Source organism: Pollachius pollachius (assembly GCF_949987615.1).
Source record: "Pollachius pollachius genome assembly, chromosome: 7".
Classification (NCBI taxonomy): Eukaryota; Metazoa; Chordata; class Actinopteri; order Gadiformes; family Gadidae; genus Pollachius; species Pollachius pollachius.
The window spans coordinates 3,403,389-3,426,848 of record NC_136940.1 but is presented as its reverse complement, the minus strand read 5'-3'; the positions used below and the strand labels follow the sequence as shown (position 1 = coordinate 3,426,848).

The following is a 23,460-nucleotide window of genomic DNA, read 5'->3' as shown; positions in this document are numbered from 1 at the left end:
TAAAACACAACGACCACGCCAAGCCCCCCCCCCAGAGCGAGACGACCAGACAGGAAGTCACCACGCCGCGGACATCGTGCATCTTCTCCCCTTACTCGGCAGCTCGGAGGGCCGATGTTACGAGCGAGGCGGGGAGGGAGCTACAAACGGCCGGCCTGTCGCATCTGTCTTGTCAGAGACAATCCAGTTCTAGTCTGGATCTTCAAAGCCTTCTCCGTGTCGGTCCTCAAACCTGTTCCCATTTAACTCTTCTCGTAAATTCCACAAATGCTAAAGATTCATGAATTCTATTATATACATTGTTTTATATATAGATTTTATTAGATTTATCATCTTTTCATGTTTCATGTTCACAATATACACACACACCGTCTTTTATCTATAGTGTTCAACCATTATGGTGGCTTCAAGGTAAATGTGACATATTGCGTCATATACACACATTCAGAAACATTCACCCCTGCATTCACACACACACACACACACACACACACCCCACACGCACACACACACACACACACACACACACACACACACACACACACACACACACACACACACACACACATTTAACCTGTGTTGCTAAAATGGGCAATCTTACTGTGTAGAGTTAGGGCGTAAATCTCAAAACTTAAAACACATGAAAGTAATCCTTCAGAAAAACTGCCGCTGCAAACGCTTCTACAGCAGCACCTGCAGGGGTCAATCACAACATGAGGGGACTGCCCCGTCTAGGTAGCACATGATTGGGGGAGGGAGGGAGGGAGGGAGGGAGGGAGGGGTAAGGGAGAGAGAGAGCGCAGCCGGGGGAACACATGTTGGTCGGCATGGCGATAAGCGTGGCGGTTGGGGCTGTCCTGGGACAAGTCAACACATTGTGGGAATGTCAATTTCCGACACACGTGTTTCTATAACTCGGTGCCGTTTAAAAAAAAAATGAAATACCCCCATGGGGACAAGTGGCCGGGCGATTCAGCAGCGCTGACTGAACACTTTCCCATCCCCATTTCAGCACCTCCATGACGCCTTCTCTCCTTACACATAAACGATACGCAGTTCACATACACTGTGTTGTCGCTCATTTAAATGCCATTTGCTGGACGTTTTTTTTACCCGTAGCGGATGGGAATCCCATGTGTGGCATGGATTCCTCGCCTGGGTGGCACACTAGTTGGGAATCAAATCCCTCACCTAGGCCGTCTTAGGACAGTGCCCTACCTACCACATGTGCACCTACTAGACCACACCACAAACAAGCGCACAAAAAAAGCACCACAAAAAAAAAGGAGAGAAACCAATGATCCTATTCGTCTGAACAGGATTAATTAACGGATTATACACGACGTTTCAACGTTTGTTCTACTGTGCTGGGAGTGAAGGGAGCAACGCCACCGTGCATAAAACAGGTGTCATCGGGTCCGTGGGAGTCTGTAGAAGCCCAATCAGGGCGCGATTCAACACGTGGCGGCAGGATTAAACCGCTTTATCAGCGCAGATCTCGTGTGTACTGGGGCTGGGAATGTTCCCAGTCAATTGTCTGGCCTGCTTTATTGGGGGCCCATAAAACGTAAGGACTGGCCTGAGATGCATTATGCAGGCACTGCAGCCGCCCACACTCCCAGACGTAAAGGCGGGTATAAAGGTATTATATCTGCATCAAACATGGTTGAGATACACACACACATATATATACACATAAACATACACACACACACACACACACACACACACACACACACACACACACACACACACACACACACACACACACACACACACACACACACACACACACACACACACACACACACACACACAGAAGTCCGATCCTTCTCATTCTCCAGATAAAAGGATTCAACGCGATGGCCACAATAGTTCTTCTCCTGATCAAAGGAACGATCTGAACAGCGAACGACAGCACCTGAGGTTGAGCTGCCCCAGACATCCCCTTTTGACCCTAGGACCAGTAAAACCTAGTCACAGAGTTATGACGTCTGTAAGGCTGCAGAGTCTACTCTTACAGCTCATCTCACCACACATGTTTGGTTTCGTTCCTTTATTGGCCCAAAACCGAGGCAGAGGAATGAGACAAACCCTGTATTCATAAGGGGAGTGGGGGATCGCAGCACAGATTGTGTTTCTAGTTATGTTCCTCCGTTGTCAAGGGACTTTGATGTCCTCCTGGTCAAGGACAGAACAATACGGAGTCAAGGGGCGCAGTCCACCTAAGGCCCCTCAGACAGACTTAAGACATTCTCCGTTTCCTCCACGCAGCCAATCGTGAGCGACAGAAGACGTCGGCGTGAGGAAAACGCCTACACCCGTCTCGCCCACGACGACATGCACTACAAACACGGAGTAGAATGCACCTGCATTCTTCCAATGCAGGTGCATTGAAAGGAACAACATACAGCAAAGGTGTGATGTAAGATATCAAAGCGCCGAGCGTTAGATACTCACGATCCGAAATGACTCAATAGGCGGCGGGGCCGATCAGGAAGCCGGCCCCAGATCGTTGTCAGGGTTTTTTGTTCTTCGCAACACCCGGCATGTCGTGCTACCCTACTTGATGTGGTAAACGATATTCTGAAACATGCCCACGCGATTTGACTTCCTTTTGCAAGAGCCCAAGAGACATGCCAAATCCATGCGTCCCATGGTTTAAGTCCGCCCGCCCGCAGATCACTTTATAAACCACCCGGGCCCTCCCCCCTCCCCACTACTTATACCGATCAGGCGGTGAAGTGAAATTTTTAGATGTGTGTATTCGACCGCATTTGGCATGGACAGCGCTACACCAGTCAGCAGTTCTCCATCCCTCAACCCCCCCCCCCCCCCCTCTTTTCATCTCCCTCCAATGAGAGGGGATGAAATTCAGTCAGTCAATTAATCTACTGATAGGACGAGGGCTATTCTGGACGTGTGTGTGTGTGTGTGTGTGTGTGTGTGTGTGTGTAGGTGTGAGTGTGTGTGTTTGTGTGTGTGTGTCTGTGCGTGCGTATAAATAGGAGTGCAAGAGTGAGAGAGAGGCCTACACTTACTACCGCAGGGACAAACTTCTCCTTTGACATTTTGCTCCAATACCACCCACCAAAGGTCCACTGTGTGTATACGTGGTCCTGCGTGTGTCTCCAGTTATTGTCTCTCCTCACAGCAATTAATCAACACCCTTCATAATAATTATAATAAATCGTTAACAAGAATTCATTGCGCTTTTTCCAGGCACTCAAAGCACTGAATCCACAATGGATAAGTCCATTAATGCAACCACGCAGGATTTAGACATAAACCGGCGTCTCAACGCTCCATGCCGATCAAATCGAGCATGGAAGACTTTACATTTTCTATACCCAGGAAGAAAACATTTTACCCAGAACAATCCGAGTGTGTCAAGGTGACAGAGAAACGGGACCTGACATTCTCCCAACCCCGGGTCGAAGAGATTGTGTGCGTGGATGTATGCAGGGTGGGGGTGTTGGTGGTGGTGGTGGTGGTGGTGGTGGTGGAGGTTGGGTGGGTGGGGGTAATAAACAGGGAATATTGAGAACAAACAGGCTGACTCTCTTAACAGCATGCGGGCCGAGAGAGACAGGCAGGGTGGGGCGCGGAGCTGGGGGGAGATTACAGTGTCTGAGCAAACAGGGCCCGCTGATAAGACCCTGAGCTGAAGGGTCCAATTCCACTGAGATAAAAGCCACCGGCACATCCCACACACACACACACACACACACACACACACACACACACACACACACACACACACACACACACACACACACACACACACACACACACACACACACACACACATATATAACAGACACATATATAAACAGACACACACACTCACATATGAACAGACACACACACACACACACACATATGAACAAACACACACACACAAACAGAAAGACACACACACACACACACGAACAGAGACACACACACATATGAACACACACACACAGATACACACACACACACACTTCAGGGCCAACTAGTCAATCAAATGAAGGAAAAGAAGATTGAATCGTTTGAACCGTTTCTGCCTCAAGACAGCATTATGACCCAAATGGTGCAATTAGTATAGTACATAAATGTGTGCTTTGAATACAGATAGAGCGTCTGGTTATGCCCGATGCATGGACGAGATTATGCAGCCGAACATACACCACACGTGCTATAGCACGTGGACTGCACAGACCGGTTTTCTATCTGTGCATTTATCTACTCATCATCCATCTACTGTTCACCGGCGTCTATAGGGCCGTATTACAGGTTAGTGGGACTTCAGCTTTATTGTAATTAAAAGACTATGATATGGAACACGCAACCACACGTCAGTCTCTTACGAAACACTGGTGTTGCAAAAGTGTTTGATCCTCATCATTTGAATAACTCCCTTCTGTATAAACCAGGTGTTGGCGTAATACGACAGTAACGAAAAAAACGAAGCCCTTGAGTTAGTACATGTGTTTGGGGTTGCAGTCCAATATTGGTATGAACTCGCTTTCTGGGGAAAACAAAAAGAATGCCAAAATGAGAAGAAGGCTGCGGCATAACGTCTTAACGTCTGTTCACAAGCGTGAACGCCCTCGTGGCCGACCGCTGGACAAACGGACGTTTTCCCCACGCGTCTATGACCTTTGACCTCGGAAATACATTCAACGAAAAGAAAAAAAATGTACAAAGAGTCAAACGATTCAAAAAAAGTCTCAGCCGCCAAACAGCCAAACTACTGTGACAGATCCTGCGGTGACGTTTTGCATGCGGTAAACATGAGGCCGTGTGTGAACGAAAAACAGCCACTCACACACCGGCCAGGCCTGTGTTGCAGTGTGACACACGGCGCGATGTTGCCCACCGTTCAAGGGGGCTACCGGCCCACCCTGATCCCTCAGGAACAGGGAGAACTATACGGAACCACCACAGGAGGTCTGGGGGTCCGCACACTTAATTTCCTGTGCTGGAGCAGATATTTAATGGGTGTGATTCCCAAAACTGTTTAAAATGTTTATTACTAAATTAAACATGTCACACAAAACCCTTCGCTACTTCCCTTTTATTCGATACATTAAAACGGGCTTCTCGTCTCATCCCCGCCGACATAACCAATAAATCCCCCAGAAACCATAAAGCCGTCATTTTCCTTCCAGTGTGACATAAATCAAAGGACCCCCCCTTTCCTCTTGCTAGGCTCCGCCCACACAGGAAGTGGCCCAACAGGGGCCGCGCGTTATGTGGCCCAATAAAACCTTAGTAACAACACGAAGCAGTGAGTCGGTGGCACCGTGCTGGATTCCACGTGCCGTCCACAGCATTCCTTCCCGCACGACCGGCCAGAAACACACAGGCCCCATTGAGCTATCCGCCACCAACTGCTACGCCGCTGTTTCACAGGCTTTTTTTTGGGGTGGGGGGGGGCCTACGCAACACAGACACGTCAAACACGCCAAAAGTGAAAGCTCCCCCAGCTCAAAAGTTCTAGGGAAAGGTTATGGAAAATTTAAAAGGCTCAAGAACACAACTTAGTCGGGGAGCCCTGGTGGTTCACCGTGTAGCGCGCGCGTACCTTTAAGGCCCAGTCTTTACCACAGCGACCAGGGTTCGATTCCTGCCCTTGGCCCTTTGCCGCATGTCTTCCCCTCCTTCTCCCATAGCTTCCTGTCTTACTCTACAATAAAAAGGATAAAACCCTAAATAAAAAAATAAATCCTAAAAAAAGAATACAACTTAGTGAATCAGAACCAATGCCAGCAGACGCTCTTTAAAGAGATCAATCCACACCCTTCATCCTAATTATATTAATGATAGTAACAAGAAATCATTGCATTCATATAGCGCTTTGCCAGGCAATTAAAGCACTGAATCCACATTGGACAGGTCAATTAATGCAACGCCTGAAATAAAGGCTCCCCCACATAAAAGTTTAAGGGAAAGAAAAAAAGGTTCCGCGTACCATTTCTACTTGGATATGTGATATTTACCACAATCAAGGAGGGAGAGGGAGGGTTGTTGTTTTTAAACACTTAAAAACAATAACTTGTGACGTCCGTGCAATGGAAGCACTGGCAACTCATGGGATAATGAAGGAAACAACAGAGATCGTAAATGGTACAAATGATGTTGTAAAACAGGAACAACTGTGATGGATATGTGTTTCAATCCCACCACATGTTTGGGGACACCTGTTGGGAACCAATCAGCTCGGGCGTGTGCGCTTTTCCCCGGGTGGCCACGTGCTCTGTCACTCAAACGCCCCCCCCTCCACCAGCCGGACTGCTGCCAGCTCCGCGAGAAATGAAGAATCCGGTTCCGCAGTTTCCATGATTCAAACGTTCTGTCAACTAGAATTACGCTTGTGCAGAAGTTAGGTCAGAACTATGTGGGTGTGAATGTTGCATAACATTCTCTTTGAAACAGGAAATATACGTTAGGCACTAAAATTACCTGGAGATCATTGAGTCACGTAAGAGTTTTTATTTATGTTAACAGCAAAAATGTATTATAAACGTGGACGTAAATGTTTCTGAAAATGTGCTTTTGATGGCAGTACAGCTAAACTTAAAGTGAATACAACAGAATGAAACACTACACAAACGTCACTCCATTTTGTAAAAAAAAAGAAAAAAAAAAAGCCTGATGCGTTATAAAAGGAAATCGAAGTTAAGAGGGAGATCACTCTGTATGATCAATACTCCTCTCCGACCACAGACTCAGTGAGTCATGGCTCTCAGCCAACAGGGCGGGGGGGCTGTGGTCTACCTGCGTACCCAAGGAAGGTAAACAACATGATGCGGGAGGGGTGACCCACCCGCCCCCCCTCCACACACACACACACACACACACACACACACACACACACACACCAACACAAGAGGAACACGATAGGGTGGGCAGCTTAAGCACACTGCTGTGGTGACGCGTGTCAAAGAGTTACAATCTCCCTCTATCCCAAAGAACACAGTCCTTCAATCCCCCTGGTCATAAAGAACACACAGCTGAGCCAGCATGAGTGTGTGTGTGTGTGAGAGCATGTGTATGTAAGTGAGACTGTACATATATATGTGTGTGTGCATGCGTGTGTGTGTGCGCGCGTGTGTGTGCGTGTGTGTGTGTTTGTAACGGAGACTGCGTAGGTGTGTGCATGTGTGTGTGGACGTGTACGGGGATATGAATACGTTTGTGGATATGCAAGTGTGTGTGTGACTGCGTGTGTGCGTGTGTGTGTGTGTGTTATGTATGGGGACATATGTGTTTGTGGATATGCAAGTGTGTGTGTGTGTGCGTGCGTGCTAAAGTGCGTGCGTGCATTGCCGTGCGAGCATGGGTGTGTGCTTGCAGATGGTGCGTGCGTGCGTGCAGACATGTGTGTGCGTGCGTGGGTGTGTGTGTGCGTGCCGATATGTGCGTGTGTGTGTGAGTAAGCCAGAGGCTCTGACAGAGGCTATAATATATCTGTCAAGCAGCATGTCTGAAGAACACGACCCTTCTCATTTCATTAGTGTCATATCGCCCCGGGCGACGCGCCAGGCTACTTCAGAGCACACTGGACATAAATATCAAAACGCAAATAAATCCCCGATCGACAGTGCCGGGTATCTGCCCGGGTATCTGGGCAGAATGATACGAGGATAGAGCAGGGGACAGAGCTCGCTGACCACGCTGAAAAACCCACCTGAAGGAAGGAACCCAGAGATCTATCTCCCCCCTCTCTCTCTCTCTGTGTCCCTCTCCCCGTCTCCCTCTCTCTCTCTCTCTCTCTCTCCCCCCTCTCTCTTTCTGTCCCCCTCTCTTCCCCTCTCCCTCTCCCTCTAAACCTGCAACTCTCCCCGCCGGCCGCCCCGGCTTCGGTGTGATGTCAGCAGCCGACCCGGTAGGGATTCCCCCATGGCTCTGGCCCAAGCAGTGAAGTCACACACCGCACATATTTTTCCTGCGTGTTTTTTGGCAGGGGGATCGCTGAGAGCCACGAGCCAGCGAGGGAAGTCGTCTTTTGACCGAAAAAAAAAAAAAAAGGAGGAGAAAAAAAAGGCAGCTGACTGAATGCCAAGCTACTCTCTATTGGCCTGGTTAGACTAGAACCACATGTTGAGATAGAGTGTCTGTGTCTGTGTGTGTGTGTGTGTGCCTGCCTGCTTGTGTGTCTCGGTCTTTGTGTACACAAGCCTGTGTGTGTGTGTGCACGTGCGTGCGTGTTGCGTGCGTGCGTGCGTGTGTGCCTGCATGTGTGTGTGTGTGTCTCTTTGTGCACACAAGCCTGTGTGTGTGTGTTTGTGTGTGTGTGTGTGTGTGTGTGTGTGTGTGCGTGCGTATCGACGCCTCTGCCTGCGTGTATTTATAGTGGGGACACACATGGTGGTGGGAGCAGACGATTAAAATAAAAAATGCAACACAGCCACTCTGAGGGCGATCAGCCCGCAGCTGGAGCACGCAGCAGGCCGATGAAACCAGCAGCGGTCAGACCAGTTGGCCCAGTCCGCTGCCCCCGCCCGCCTGTTACTCATTCACAGCCATGGGTTACATGGTGTGTGTGTGTGTGTGTGTGTGTGTGTGTGTGTGTGTGTGTGTGTGCGTGTGTGTGTGAGACTGAGGGAGTGACAGAGTGTGAGTGTGTATATGTGTGTGTATGTGTGTGTGAGTGTGTTTGTTTGTGTGAGTGTATTTGTAAGCCTGTTTGTGTGCATGTGTGTGTGTGCGTCTGTGCGTGTGTGTGTGTGTGTGTGTGTGTGTGTGTGTGCGTGCGTGCGAGACTGAGTGAGTGACAGAGTTTGAGTGTGTATATGTGTGTATATGTGTGTGTGAGTGTGTTTGTTTGTGTGAGTGTATTTGTAAGCCTGTTTGTGTGCATGTGTGTGTGTGCGTCTGTGCGTGTGTGTGTGCATGTGTGTGTGTGCGTCTGTGCGTGCGTGCGTGTGTGCGTCTGTGCGCGCGTGTGTGTGTGTGCATGTGTGTGTGTGCGTCTTTGCGCGCGTGTGTGTGCGTGCGTGTGTGTGTGTGTGTGCGTGTGTGCGTGTGTGTGGGCCTCTCGGACTGTGTGTGCAGCTTGATGCCAGCGATACCACACCGCCTCTTAGCATCGCTGTGGTGGAGAAAAGGTGTGAATCATGAACCCCCCCCCCCCCCACCCCCCACTGGTGGGCCAAGTAGCATTCACAGATCTACGATTACTACGAGACTAACCCCAGGCTGAACAAAAGAGTCCAGCGAAGGCGGGCTGGGAAGGAGTCCTGTGTTGTGGTTGCGTCGGGGAACTCCACAACCCCCACCCCCCCCGGGGAAACGGAATCAAAACGTTCAGGAAGGGAGACCGGGACGGGGCGGAGAGAAGGGGACACATCCTAAAGTGGACACATCAGGATGCATCGGAACACGCTCGCACGCCGCTGGCGGCTGGTTCGTAGCGCCAGGGGTCGAGGCGTCGCTGAGGTTGTGACATCACAAACACTGGATATGAACACACATCCCCCCCGAGACCACCCCCCCCCATCGCCGTGGGAACAGGGCTCAGCGCGCTCTCCTGAGATCGACAAGCCGTCCACAAGCGGGAACAACCGACCAGTCAACCCACCGGAACCATCAACCCCCCTGCGGCAGCCGCGGCCGCCCTCCCCAACATGGCCGCCTGGCCACCACGGGCCTGCGCTTCGTTAGCCCGTGCCACAGGGAGGCCTGAGAGGATCTGAACTTGATCGACGTCCACCATGCGATCCTAATCCAGGATGGGCTGGTCGCTACGTGGCTCTCCCTTCCCCCTCCCCCTCCTCCAAATACAAGCCCCCGTTCCGCTCAGGCTAGACGTGCGCTGGGGGAGAACCATGGGAATGCTACCCCTGCGATGAACTTAGCCGTATTAGGTTAGCGTTAGCGAGCAGTTTAGCCATATGCCACACACCGTTGCTTAGAGATTAGCCTAGCATTTAGCCACTAAGCTGATTTGGGGGTTGGCATGATAAGGGGGTTAGGAAAGCTTCCCTGGGCATTTCAACGCGCGGTAATCATGTTGGGCCATCACAGGTGGCCCTTCTTAGCGTGTGTGATAAGGCCGGCGTAATAAGCACAGTTTTTGTAAAAACTTTAGTTTAGGACAGAACTTTGTGTATTCAGGACAGGTCAAGTAACCAAACGTCTCCCCCAGCCACAGCCCAGTCTCTGGTTAAAGCCTAACTTTATTCAAAGACTGGCTGGACTTTGAGGGGGAATTACGTTTTTAGCGGCTGGGTAGATGTACGTGGAGTTCATTTGGGTTGTTGGTGTCCCAACTGATTCCTAAATGATTTCGGACCATCTTAAAATGGTGGCAGCGGTTTGAAGAAGTTAAAGACGGCCATTTCTGAAAACTTCCTGTTCACCAAAACGATGTTCTTGTAGGCCTTCATTGGGGTATTTATTCTCCTCACCCCCCTCTCTCTCTCTCTCTCTCTCTCTCTCTCTCTCCCCCCCTCCCCCTTTCCTCTGGGTTTCAACATGTCCAGAGACCCCTCAGAATGTGGCCCCTCTCCTCAAACACAACCATGATTCCCTCGTCATTCCCTGACCACCACACTGCAGTGAGACAGCCTCCATTTTAACTGCTCCCAGTTCTGATTTCAAAATGACCAAACCTTCTTCAGAGGGATTTTTTTTTTTTTAATTCACCGGATAACTCCGACAATGTTCCCCAGAAGGGCCACAACAAAGTGTTTTGTCCGCCTTCCCCCACCACCAGTAGCAGTGAGGTGAATTCCTGTGTTCCCTCTGCCTCTGCTGAGAATAATGCCATTGTCACATGGGACCTTGATTACAGTTATAACGTGCTTGGGTTTTTTTGTTTTTGAGAAGGCCTTCCTGTTTTTGTCTCCGACTCCTCTCAACACCTGTTGAGGAGGGAGGTGAGAAACCCCGGCCAAATGTTGAGTGATGGGGGGGGCGGGGGCTGTAACACCTTGTTAAGTTTCATCTGTCACTCGCTCTTTCTGTGAGTCTGTCTCCGTTTCTGCGTGTCTGTCCTCGGTCGGTCTTAACCAATCAGAGGACGGAAAACTATTTATCAAGGGGGGGAAATCTCCTGCCTTTCGAATGGCGAGAGGTGTGGTTGGAATGGGGGAGGGGCTGATAAAGTTACATTTTTTGCCAGGCCTGCCTTCAATAAAAACACAATACAGGCCTTTGTGGGATTACACAACGCTCCATTTGCATGTTTGTTTGTCATTTTTTTATTCATGAAAAAACGATTGACCCTGCTGCCGGCTGCTCTACTCATGTTTTGTTCTTTGATGTTTAACATTCTGCGCAATCCGTACATAGAAATAACACAACATTTGAGAATTAGAGATGTGTGTGTTCTTTTTAAGGCACCACAACATCTGGTGTTTGCAAATTTCATTTCCCCTTTCATTCTACAGCGACCCAATGCATGGCTTGCGGACGTGCCTGTGTTTATAACATATAGACGAGAGACGGAACCTCCATAAGTAGATCAATAACAGCATCATGTAAAAGTTATGAAACAGAGCCATACGAGACTAATTACGTCGCAAACGCCCTGGACATGCAACTGCAACTCCAAATGACGTGTGACCTGATCAAACCCCCATAATAACCTAAATAAAACAGGCTGGACATACAATAATGCTGGCTACTACAAGCTACTACAGTCTAATATCAGCTGCAGGACTCGATATGCATGGGAACGGACACAACAAACACCAGAGAAACGAACAGACCCGATCCATTGAGCAATGGTCTATAACAGAGGTCCATGGCGTAAAACCAGTATCACCAGTGGGTGTTGGGTGGTAGTGACACGCAGCAGACCGGGGACCAGCCGATCCAGAAAAAAAACAAAACGTAGCCTACGAGTAGTTGGTTTTTAATCGAGGATCCAACCACGTATCCTAGTTCAGGCAAAAGCCACCGTTTTCTTAAGTGCAGTTGGAAAAATAGCCCTGTTGTATGCGGTGTTATGGTGGGATTAATCTAATGTCGACCCTCGTTACATTTCCCTCGGATCGGACACCTGGCAGCCGCTACGTATACATACCGAGTATCGATCAGGGTCGTTTTGATAACATCCCATCGATACATGTGTCCTTCTATAACGCGTTAACCCCGTCGTGACGGCGGACGACGGGGATCAACGATACCGTTTAATTGACAGTGCATGCATGTGTGCGTATATATATATATATATATATATATATATAAAAAAAAGGAATCAACTTACCTAATCACGCTTCCGTTTGGTTCCTGAGCTCTCGGGAACGGGCAGAAACCTTCATGGTCTCCCTGAGAATCTACTACAGAAAAAGCTTGCTGTGTATCAAACATACGGAAAGTGGTTTCATGGGGTGGGATATAAACGCACGCATCAGCTCGCGTGTTATTCGGTTTGGGAGTTTGATCCAGAGGTCACTTCGTATCTGAGCCTCCTCATCAGAGGCGTGCTCGCAGTCGCAGAGTCAAATCATTGGTTGACAAACAGCTATCAGATGCAAATTCCTAACATCTGAATCAGCAAGGGGCCACCCCCCCCCCCCCCCCCCCAACCCTAACCCCCCCCACCCTCCACTCAATAAAAAGGGAATGTCGGCCAATGCTAATATGTCAGGCATGGGAGTGTATAAATGAAAGCCCTCCGCCTGTTTGTCCATAGCAGAAATACGAGAGTCCGCTTGGTACGTGTCGGAACTGATTTATCACTCATCACACTCATGCACATTTTCTGTTACCGGAGTGCTACTACTAACACAACGCCAACGCCCGGCAGAAACTTGAGAGATCGCCCCTTACACCCATCTCGGAGTTGGGGACCGTGTCAATCTTTTTGGCGACAGTCCCTTGACGAGCGAATCGCCCCCCGCCCCTTCCTACTACAGCAGGCCGAGTGGGTGGTTCTTGTTGCCATAGGGGGAAGTAGGCAAGGTCGATGAATTAATGAATTTAAATTGGGAAACAAGCAGTTTCTTTATCTTTCCACGAATTTGCTTTCAGTAGCTATTTGATGCCCAGAGTTAGGCTATAACATCAAAGTGTAGGCAATTATGTATATAAGACCACTAGCTATCATATTATATCTAGGCCTTTATCGATATATCGGTATATAATCTATAATACATATACACATATATATATGACTATATATAATATGGTTTATATAAATAAAATATATATTATATTTATATATACATTACGTATATACATGCTTTCTGTATATATCAACACGATTACATGATATGGTGCCACATTTATTGTAACATTGTTGTTACTATTCACCCCGAAACTGTTATCTTAATAATAAATGCTAGTAAAAGGTATTACCTATTAAGTTTCTTTATTACCAGAAAGTTAGAACAAGTATAAGCCCACCTGAAAAACCTATAACCCCTTTTTCATTATTCATAAAATGCTTGTATAAAGCTCTACAATTCGTTAATCTAATTCATGTGTGAGTAAGAGAGTGTGAGAGTGTGAATGTGTGTGTTTTCTTCGTTTTCTGTGTTATCTCTGAAACTAACTCCTAAAACTGGTAAAAACGCTCTCCTATTGTAATATTACATAATTAAGACACACGACACCATGAGCGCAGGCAGTTAGCCTTTTGTTAAATATATACACCTACACCTGTGGCTTTGGGTGTGGATAAATATAGTAGGCCTCAACCGCATTGCATAAGGCTACTCTTCTGTAAGGGAAAATCCAACGCGATCCGTTTCTGCCCCTGCATTATCAACATGTAGCCTATATCAGATATGATGTTATTGGTAAGCTACTTGCGTACATTTGATTAAAGTACATTGAAGTTCTAATAAAAAAACGACAATACAATCATAAACAATGATAAAAGCCTTGTTAAACGGCAGTCCTATTTATAATATGAACAAGGTCCGAATACAATCTATGGGTCCTAACCCTGTTCGGTATTTATTGGTGATAGGGCGCCATCTGGTGGACAGATAAAGATATCAGCCATTAGGGCGCTAAAGCAGCTCCCAACCTGTTGCTTGGGACTTGTAGTCTGAAACAGATAAGGATTGCAGGTGAAACTAATAAATGTAGATAATAAGCAGTACGATTATGATTAGAAATTGTTTAGGAGCAGGAGCCCTTATATACAAACAGACTTCCCTAATGTTTTGTAGTTGCCACAAGCAAACCCATGGGATTCATGTGTGGGGAAGCAGGTTTGGAACCACTGAATAAAACACTTGTTGAGTCACCTATGTTCAAAACCTTCTCTTTTTTTTTACTGAGATGTCGAGAAATGCCAAGGATTTTCTTTCTCAAATCTTAGTTGCAGTTAAGTGGTTTACATAGTTTGACTGGAACTGCATTGTTTAAAGGTTAACACCATTCCCAAGGGGAGTGCTTTGAATGAATGGGTTTCATCAAGACCTTATAGCTACAGAGCATGAGGATGACTCATTATTTGCAATGTCATCAATGGAAAGACTTTAGATTGGTAGTTTGGTCTGAGATGAAAAGGAGTTTGAGACAAGAACAGAACATATTTGGATAGTTACATTAACGTTTATTAAAACCAGGGGGACACTAGGTGGGCTGTGGGGGCACTCAGAAGCCGTGGTTAGACTGGGGAATGCGTAGCCCTTCAAACCGTCTGCTGTGATACATGTATAAATATATAGCGATGCACACATACACTCTGTCATGACTCAACACAAACCAAGTTTAAAAAACGACTTTGGCAGTTGGAACAATCGCAAACAACTCGTGTCTTTTCGTTGAATATTTACAGCCTCGCTAATGAAGTTCTCGACGTAGAGTTCCACGTACAAAAACGGTTTGAAAAACAAAACCAAAAAAAACGACAACCCAATGTCGGTTTGGGTTTGTGATATTCAAAATGTCTCCCCGTTTGTAAGACTTCATAAATTACGTTGCACACACATTGCACACCCAGTGAAAATATTACATGACATTCAAGGTGTAAACACAGAAAGCCTGAGAGAATGGACCCCCCTAGGAGGGGAAGTGAACACACTTTGGTTGGAGATGAACTGGCAGCTCTCGTGTCTAGCACCGTCACAGACCGTACAGGACGTAAATCGATGGTTTGGAAATAACTGCAATGTTTTTCAAAAAGCTAGACAGTACAAATGTAGAAATATATGAACAGAAAAACATAGAAATGCATCATCTGCATTCATAAGGCCCAAGTGCTAGTAAAGGGTTGTGTTATGATGTATTTACGATAGGGCTGAACGATTTGGAGAAATAATCTAATTGCGATTATTTTGACCAATATTGCGATTGCAAATTAAGTTCCTTATGTTGTCTATTATTCACTAAAAAATAAATAAATCATTCTTTAGTATGACCAACACAACATTGGAAGCAGTCAACATAAAAACTGCTCTTTCATTTAGGCCAGGCCGATGTGCTGGGATTCATTTATATTATAAACTTCTTTATTTAACTATTGAATTGTAAAATAAAAATAAATATAAATGAATCGTACTGATTTCCAGTCATTAACGGTAACAAATAATCTTTTTTTTAATTTTTATTTTTTTTTAATCGTAGCCTTTGCGATATGCATATTACATTGCGATTTCGATTTGAATTCGATTAATCGTTCAGCCCTAATTTACGACATGCAATTCAAGTGGTGAAAATGTCGATATGTAAGAGAGTGGAGCTGTTTTTATGGCGGTTGAATAAGCATAAATAGTGTCTAAAAAAGTGAACACATCTACCGCAATGCAATCAAGAAATAGTTTGGTAAATGTAAGTGTGGAAATAATCTGTTTGTAACATATCAGATCTCTCCACTGCAAAGTTCGCTCCAAATGCCTAACTTTGTCAGCATCTCTCCAAAGAGAGAGGGAAAGCCATATCCATTAAAGCCTTTGTGGAAGTTTAGCTTTCCTCCACAAAAAGAAACCAGCAAAATCGCGAAACCCCCCCCAGAAAAAAGGAAATCCTAGCAGAGTGAAAATAATATGAAAGGCATTGTGTAACGTATTTGACCGGTGGCATTTGAAGGTGGTTTCCATAACACCGGCTAGGCCAGTTTGTGTTTCCGTTCGTGCGCATCAGTCCGGATGTAACTAGTTTTGAAAATGTAAAATCCTATTTGTTTACCGTTTGTTGTGTTTAGAAGCTTAGTGACACAGAGACCAGCTGCTTCGACCCGACGCACCCCTATCTGCCCCATAAAGACCTCTAACCCCTGGAGGGGGAGGCGACGTGGGTGGAGGGCGTGGTCGAAGGCGTGGCCCCCCCCCCCCCCCACCTCAGCTCATGTTCTCCAGGTACACCGAGAGCAGCGGGCAGGGGGGCTGGAAGTCCTCCTGCTTGTTGACCACCTCCGTCTGACGAGAGCCGTTACAGTCGGAGCCTGCCGTTGGGAACACAGAGACAGACGCGCACACACAGACGCGCACACACAGACAGACAAGCACGCAGCGAGACGCACGCACACACAGACACGCGGACACACAAGCACGCACACACGAACAGACACACACACACACGAACAGACACACACAGACACGCACGTTAAGAGAATTTCCACAAATAAAAATAAAAATGCAAATAAAATAAATTTCCTCCACCAAATCTCCCCGATACCTAAGACCATTAAATACTCAATGATGACGAGAAACGTCTTCTACAGTCCCCTGTAAATGTCCCCGTAGCATCAGCCCTTTGCAGTTTTCCCCTCTGGAACCCCCTGAGCATATACTCCCAGCCCAAGAGCACTGTGGGTAATGTAGTTCTCGGTGTACTCACTTGCAGACACCAGGTCCATGTACTGGCACAGGGCGTGCAGCAGCAGTCTCTCAAAGCTGCACAACAAACACAAGAACCAGATGTGAACACAAAATCACGTTCGTTGTTCCATTTTGTTAAAAAATACCCATGACCTTTACCATTGAGCTGTTGATTGCTAATCCAACACACAATCAGCAATGAAGCAATTGTCTAACGTGACAGTGAATGCCAATAAAAACGAGGATACGGGTAAGGGAGGAATCTAGCAGGCTTTGGGGGATTATCAGTCGGGATCAGAACACCCCTGACCCCCGGGCTGTCTGATACCCTAATGATGGCAGATGCGTTGATGATGATGGAGGAGGAGGAGGGGCGTTGTCGGGGGTTACCTGCTGGCCAGTTTGGCGGTGTAGACGGCTTGCGGTTGGGCATTGAAGAAGTTCAACACGGCCTCCTCCAGCACTTCCAGAGTTCCCTGGGGAAGATACGGAGAGCACAGCAGCAGGGTCACGCTAATATCCCGAGCTAAACGCTGGGGGAATCGGCCCACTCAGCTAGTCTCGAGTTGGACCACGGACGTCATTGGCCTGGGCCAGCCCGGGGCCAGTGGGGGGCCGGACGGACTCACCATGGGGATCTGCTTGCGTCTCAGACTGCAGCGCAGGCGTCGGTCGATGCGCAGGAAGCAGGCCTGAGCAGGGAACACGTCCGCCACTGTGGAAGAGCGGCGGTCAGTGATCGGTCGTCGATTGATCGGTCATCAATAGAGCATTATTACCATCGCTAATAATAATGACCCATTAATTGTATGAACGAACTGAAACCATGCGTTAGATACGAATTCTTGGAATATACATACGTTCTTCATACTGCAGTATGATCTGCTGAAAAAAAGCTATTACAACAAACTGAATAGACTATGAAAAAACGGACAAACTTTTCAAATCACACAGAATAACGATAAACCCTGCCTTTATCAAAGCCAAGAAAGAGTGTGGCTGGCTCTTGAGTTGACCTCAGTCTGACCTACGACTCTCTGCTTTTGAATAACATGAATGTGTTGAACGTCTTTTACACTTCAGGCCTATAATGACCTGCACTTTCTCACCTGAGCGCTTTGTCCTGTTTTAACTAATCCCTGGAGCATTTCCCCCCCGATGGTATGCCCATCAAACTGTGGTCAAACTGCTTCGGTTCGTTTTAGGGGAGAGCGTGGGCCGACCCAACTGGACGAAGCGAACCAAAACACAATGAATACAATGCATACAATGTGGGTTGAGCGTACACCTCTGCTGCGAACTGAAATTAATAAAAAATAGCCTGGGGACTTTCCCCGAGCTGAAAATGATCCAGGGATCTGAATGCGGTCAGATCAAGGAGAATCAGGAAGTGGACGCACTAATCTGAATTAGGTCTGACGATAATAAAATGAAATGTTGGGGTCAAAAGCCAAAGATAGACAAAGACTTTTTAAAATTATTTTAAATGACATGTATGTCCATGTCTGACACGTATGACCATACATACATGTATATAGTGAATGTTGTTGGGTCTATATTTGAATACATATATATATATATAGTGAGTGTTGCTCCTCTCACCGTTGATCTGCTCCTTGAGGAGTCGGCTCTTGCTCTTCCGGGCCTCCTGCTCCAGCAGGGCCAGCAAATGCTCCTGCTCTTCTCCTGAGCGGTTCATGAAGTCGTCCCAGTGCTGCCAAACAAGGGCACCCAGGAAGTCAACCACAGGAAGTGGACCACAGGAAGTCAACCACAGGAAGTGGACCACAGGAAGTCAACCACAGGAAGTGGACCACAGGAAGTCAACGGCAGGCAGTGAACCACAGGAAGTCAACCACAGGAAGTGGACCACAGGAAGTCAACCACAGGAAGTGGACCACAGGAAGTCAACCACAGGAAGTGGACCACAGGAAGTCAACGGCAGGCAGTGAACCACAGGAAGTGGTGTTCAACCCAAGATCTTGTCTAGGTTAGCCGTGAAATAAAATAATAACGATCGGAGCGATTTGATCGATTCCTCAAGCGATTAACAACGAATAACAGTGAATCATTTCACCCTCTCCCATACATACTAGGAACGTTCTGTGTCTCATGGGTTAAACCTCCTCTGAGTGGAGGTGAGGAACAAGAGGTGGCCAGACCTCCGGGGGGGGGGGACAGACCTCGGCGTAGCACTCGTTGGTGCAGGCCTCCGTGAAGATGGAGGGCAGGGCCGGGAGAGAGCCCACCTCCAGCTCCTCCACACAGCACTCCTCCTTCTCCAGCAGGTTGGCCAGGTGGAGGGCTGGGGGGGGGGGAGGAACAGAGAGAGGTTCTGATGAGGACTTGAGTCGGGTGAATGTGTAGGAAGGGGATGGATCTCTGGTTTAGTGAAGTGCTTTGTTTTGATGTGGGTGTATACATATATTATAATCATAGTCGTAGTCGTTATTATCCCCGTAAAACTCAGCTCATCATCATAATCACCAGCATGATGATGACCATATTAATCATAATTTGCAACATAAATGTCATTGTTGATGACATTATCAAATGTAATGATGCTATTTATCATCATGGTTATTATAATATGTATTATCATCATGATTAGCATTATTATTACAATCAATATTAACACAATCATCATTGCCATCATCATCACTATCATCATCGATCGGTAATCCTCATGGGGTCACGCTCTGATCCTGTAAGACAGGGTGAGCGAGTGAATGAGTGAGGGTGATGAGTGAGTGAGTTGAGGGTGATGAGTGAGTGAAGGGAGGCTGGGTGAGTGAGGGTGATGAGTGAGCGAATGAATGAGTTGAGGGTGATGAGTGAGCGAGTGAATGAGTTGAGGGTGATGAGTGAGCGAGTGAATGAGTGGAGGGTGATGACTTAGTGAAGGGAGGCTGGGTGAGTGAGGGTGATGAGTGAGCGAGTGAATAAGTGAGGGTGATGAGTGAGGGAAGGGAGGCTGGGTGAGTGAGGGTGATGAGTGAGCGAGTGAATGAGTTGAGGGTGATGACTTAGTGAAGGGAGGCTGGGTGAGTGAGGGTGATGAGTGAGCGAGTGAATAAGTGAGGGTGATGAGTGAGGGAAGGGAGGCTGGGTGAGTGAGGGTGATGAGTGAGCGAGTGAATGAGTTGAGGGTGATGAGTGAGTGAGTGAACGAGTTGAGGGTGATGAGTGAGTGAAGGGAGGCTGGGTGAGTGAGGGTGATGAGTGAGCGAGTGAATGAGTGGAGGGTGATGAGTGAGGGAAGGGAGGCTGGGTGAGTGAGGGTGATGAGTGAGCGAGTGAATGAGTTGAGGGTGATGAGTGAGCGAGTGAATGAGTGAAGGGTGATGAGTGAGTGAAGGGGAGGCCGGTGGTCTTACAGTTCTCCAGGCGCTGCAGGCTCTTCTTGCCCTTGGCGCGGGGCGTGAGCTCCGAGTTGCGGTTGGCCTTGCTGATGTAGAACTGCTTCTTCCGGGCCGAGGAGACGCGCTTGGCCGGGGAGCCAGGCAGAGACGAGCAGCGCCGCTCCTCTATCAGGCTGCGGAGACCGGGGCGAACATCTGGGCTATGAGCACACTCCTCTTTAATGGACTCCTTACCACCAGTTCACCTAGACTCTGCATAGCCTCCCCCCTTACCCCCCCACCCAACCCTCTTACTCACTTATTGTATGTTGTACGTCCTGGCACTTAAAAAAAATTAGTACTGAGCATTGTGTAGTATCTTATCCTGGCTGTCTTTGTTGTATACGGGGAATTGGTTAACCTAGCGATTATAAGTGGTTCTATTTACATCTATACTCCAACGAGAGCGACATATGTTGTTGTCTCTTTTTATTCTGACAAATGTACTTATTCTCATAAATGTAAATGTACCAGGAACACATGTGCTTGAATTACTTTAAGTAGACTATAATTGGACTTAACTATTACCACTTAATAAAGTGTCAAACTGAATCTTGTTCAAGAAAGGCCTACAGGTCACAATCACTACAACTACACCAACACTGAACTCTCCACACTCAAGTAGACCTCGAGTGAATGGTACTTATTCCGCAACTGTGCACTGCTGAGACAATGCAGAGCCTGTAGGGATCTGAGTGCAGCATATTTTCCCAGCTCAAGTCCCGATCTCCCAGCTTTGGTGAAACTGGGTCAGTGGGTCTCAGATTCAAGCCACGCCCCCATCCGAATCCCCCCGCCTGTCATTGGCCAGTGAGTTGTGCTGACGCCATATTTAGCTCTTGCCCTGCAAAGCCTCAGTGTTATGGCTTCATGTTTAGAAGAAAATATATGTATGAGGCAATGATCCTTTTTTTTTTTCTGGAGATTTAACACACATGCAATCATACATTATTTGTCTAATAGTTTTCAACAGTAACAATTTGAATCATGGTCATTTACCTTGGTTAAACTACTTGATTATGTTTATAAAATGTTTTTGACACACATTTTAAGAATTCTTGCAATCATGCAATGGAATAAATACCGGTGTTGCTCACGGGTGTTGCAGGCAACGCAACTGCCCAAACCGTACTGTAAACCAATGCACACTTAACGCAACAAACCTCTTACAAAACCAGTCAACTGCCTATTGGTCGATATATACACTTTCCGGAGCAGGAAATGCATTGCAAAAGTATTACAGCTAAAATAAAAGACACAATTATTTTACTGTGGAGCCGATGAAATCGGGCTTTAAATCCAAGCTCCTTTAACAGATGTGACAGCTAAAGCTAACAGAGGAACAGACTGGCTTTGACTCACATGAGATCCTGTTCTTCATGTCGATCATTGGACAAAACAACCATCTTACGCATATGAAGGTGACCTCCGACGTCTTGGAACTGTGCACAATAAGCGACTCTTTGAAGATAGATAGGACTCAAGTGTACAAAGCTGTTAGCTTCTATTAGAGGTCTGATTGCACACAACACAGAATGTCTCCGCCCACACGAGTGACAAAGCAGCGCCACCAGGGGGCGCCACACGCACCTCTTAAAATAGAGACTTATTACAGGACTGTAATGAGAATTAAATATAAACACAAATAAAGAAATCAATCAAGAAAAAAAAACTTTCAAATTAGCAAAATATATATATATACACACACACACACACACACACACACAATATCTGTATCTGTATGTACTAAATAAGAGAATGTCTTCGTACAATTATATAAAAATTTGAGACTCTAAAGTCTACAAAATAATATATTACATTTAGTCCACTCTACATTTATTAAGCGTATTTATTTATTTCATTGCCATTCCCTGAAATAATTTGACACTGCTTTCCGATCACGTTGTTGTTGGCGTTTGTGTGCACGTTACCATAACAGCACATTGAATGGGTCTGTCTGGGCCAATAAAGTAGATTATTCTAAAAAGGTCGCAGTCCTGAAAGGGTTTCCACCGCCAGAATACACAGGCCTTCAAATTGTTAAACTTTTCACTGTTTTAAGGGATTATTCCAGGGTGCTAAATTATTATTTATTCACATCTTATTGTATGTCAGAATATGGTTGGACCAAACTAAGCGATATTTTCCATTTTTTTAAGTTTCTGTGATGCGAAAATGAGGTCTGAGACGGAGGGAGATCCGACGTCTCTGTCCTTTTTATCCGAGAAGGGATGAATCCGGGAAGGAAAAAAACGGTCCGCCGCAAAGATTCACTGTTCTCAACCACCTGTGAGCGATCGGGGAATGTAATGAAGATTTGCGTCAATCTCATGCCTGCCCTGGCCCTCTCTCAGGACCCCCTGGACCCCGAAGAAGAGAGTCGAGACTACAGCCACAGATTCTCCCTCAAAGAGAAGACACGCATCCCGGCTGCCACTAACGAGAAACGTAAACCTGAGAAAGTTAAACGGAGTAATCGACCAGGCGATATCAAGCGTAAGGTTTTAACTTTCAATGGAGCCACAGGAGTCCATCTCAACCCCGTGTTTGTACTTCCCCCGATCGCTAAATCCAACAACACCCTTTGGAGGCGCCCTGTTTACTACGACCATGCGAAGACTGTGGTGTCTGCTGCACCGCCTAACCAGGCTGGGGCAGCCCTATCCAGCCACGGTGGGGTATCCCGCCAGAGCGGGGTATCTAGCCTGAGTGGGGTGTCTAACCAGGGTGGCGTATATGACATGGGTAGTGTATATACCAAGGGTTGGGTGTCTGACCAGAGTGGGGTATCTAGCCAGAGTGGGGTATCTACGTCTAGCCAGGGTGGGGTATATAACCAGGGTGGGTTATATGACCAGAGGGATGTCTCTGACAAGGGAGTATCCAGCCAGATTTGGGTATGTACCCAGACAGGGGTATCTAGCCAGGGTGGGTTACCTAGCCAGAGTAGGGTATCTAGTCATGGTAGGGTATATGACCAGGGTGCTGTCTGTATTCAGGGAGTGGTATCTAGCCAAAGTGGGGTATCTGAGCACAGTGGGGTATCTGACCAAGAAGTGGTATATTACCAGAGCGGGTTATGTAACCAGACTGGGGTATCTGACCAAAGTTGGGTACCTGACCACGGAGTATCCAGCCAGAGTGGGGTATCTAACCCGGGCGGGGTTATAGAGCAGAATGAGAGACTAAAGGCCTGTGAATACACAGCCTCCCCTACAGACGGTCCACAAGAAACCAAGCTCTGGACGGACAGAACTCCATCTGAAGGTGTAAGAAATCCATACTTCCATATTAATCAATATCTTCCAGTAACCAAGTATACAATTTAGAAATGTACTATCTCT

The 23,460-nt window shown here is 47.0% G+C and overlaps 2 protein-coding genes across 2 annotated transcripts in view; both read right to left on the bottom strand.

Moving 5' to 3' along the window:
• The window catches only part of LOC307077828 (uncharacterized protein), a gene marked incomplete at its 3' end in the record, with an annotated part of 30,636 nt that extends 18,254 nt beyond the window's left edge, over positions 1-12,382 (bottom strand). The window contains exon 1 of the mRNA XM_079739303.1: positions 12,206-12,382. The remainder of the gene's footprint in view (positions 1-12,205) is intronic.
• A 2,121-nt stretch (positions 12,383-14,503) lies between these two features.
• Positions 14,504-21,628, bottom strand: r3hdm4 (R3H domain containing 4). The gene is made up of 8 exons (XM_079740621.1): positions 21,479-21,628; positions 20,093-20,250; positions 18,899-19,020; positions 18,318-18,429; positions 17,345-17,430; positions 17,106-17,191; positions 16,735-16,790; positions 14,504-16,339 (listed from the first exon to the last, which is right to left on the bottom strand). Exons 1-8 carry the CDS (start codon positions 21,529-21,531, stop codon positions 16,236-16,238), a joined length of 777 nt encoding a protein of 258 aa, XP_079596747.1. The 5' UTR covers positions 21,532-21,628; the 3' UTR covers positions 14,504-16,235.
• Positions 21,629-23,460: the final 1,832 nt, after the last annotated feature.

Bases quoted from the DNA above. Each gene is read 5' to 3' on its own strand.
- r3hdm4 (XM_079740621.1), bottom strand. From the start codon at position 21,531: ATGCGTAAGATGGTTGTTTTGTCCAATGATCGACATGAAGAACAGGAT. The intron at 20,251-21,478 runs GTGAGTCAAAGC...CGGTCTCCGCAG, and splicing joins CATGAAGAACAGGATCTCAT to CCTGATAGAGGAGCGGCGCT. The intron at 17,192-17,344 runs GTGAGTCCGTCC...TATCTTCCCCAG, and splicing joins GACGCAAGCAGATCCCCATG to GGAACTCTGGAAGTGCTGGA.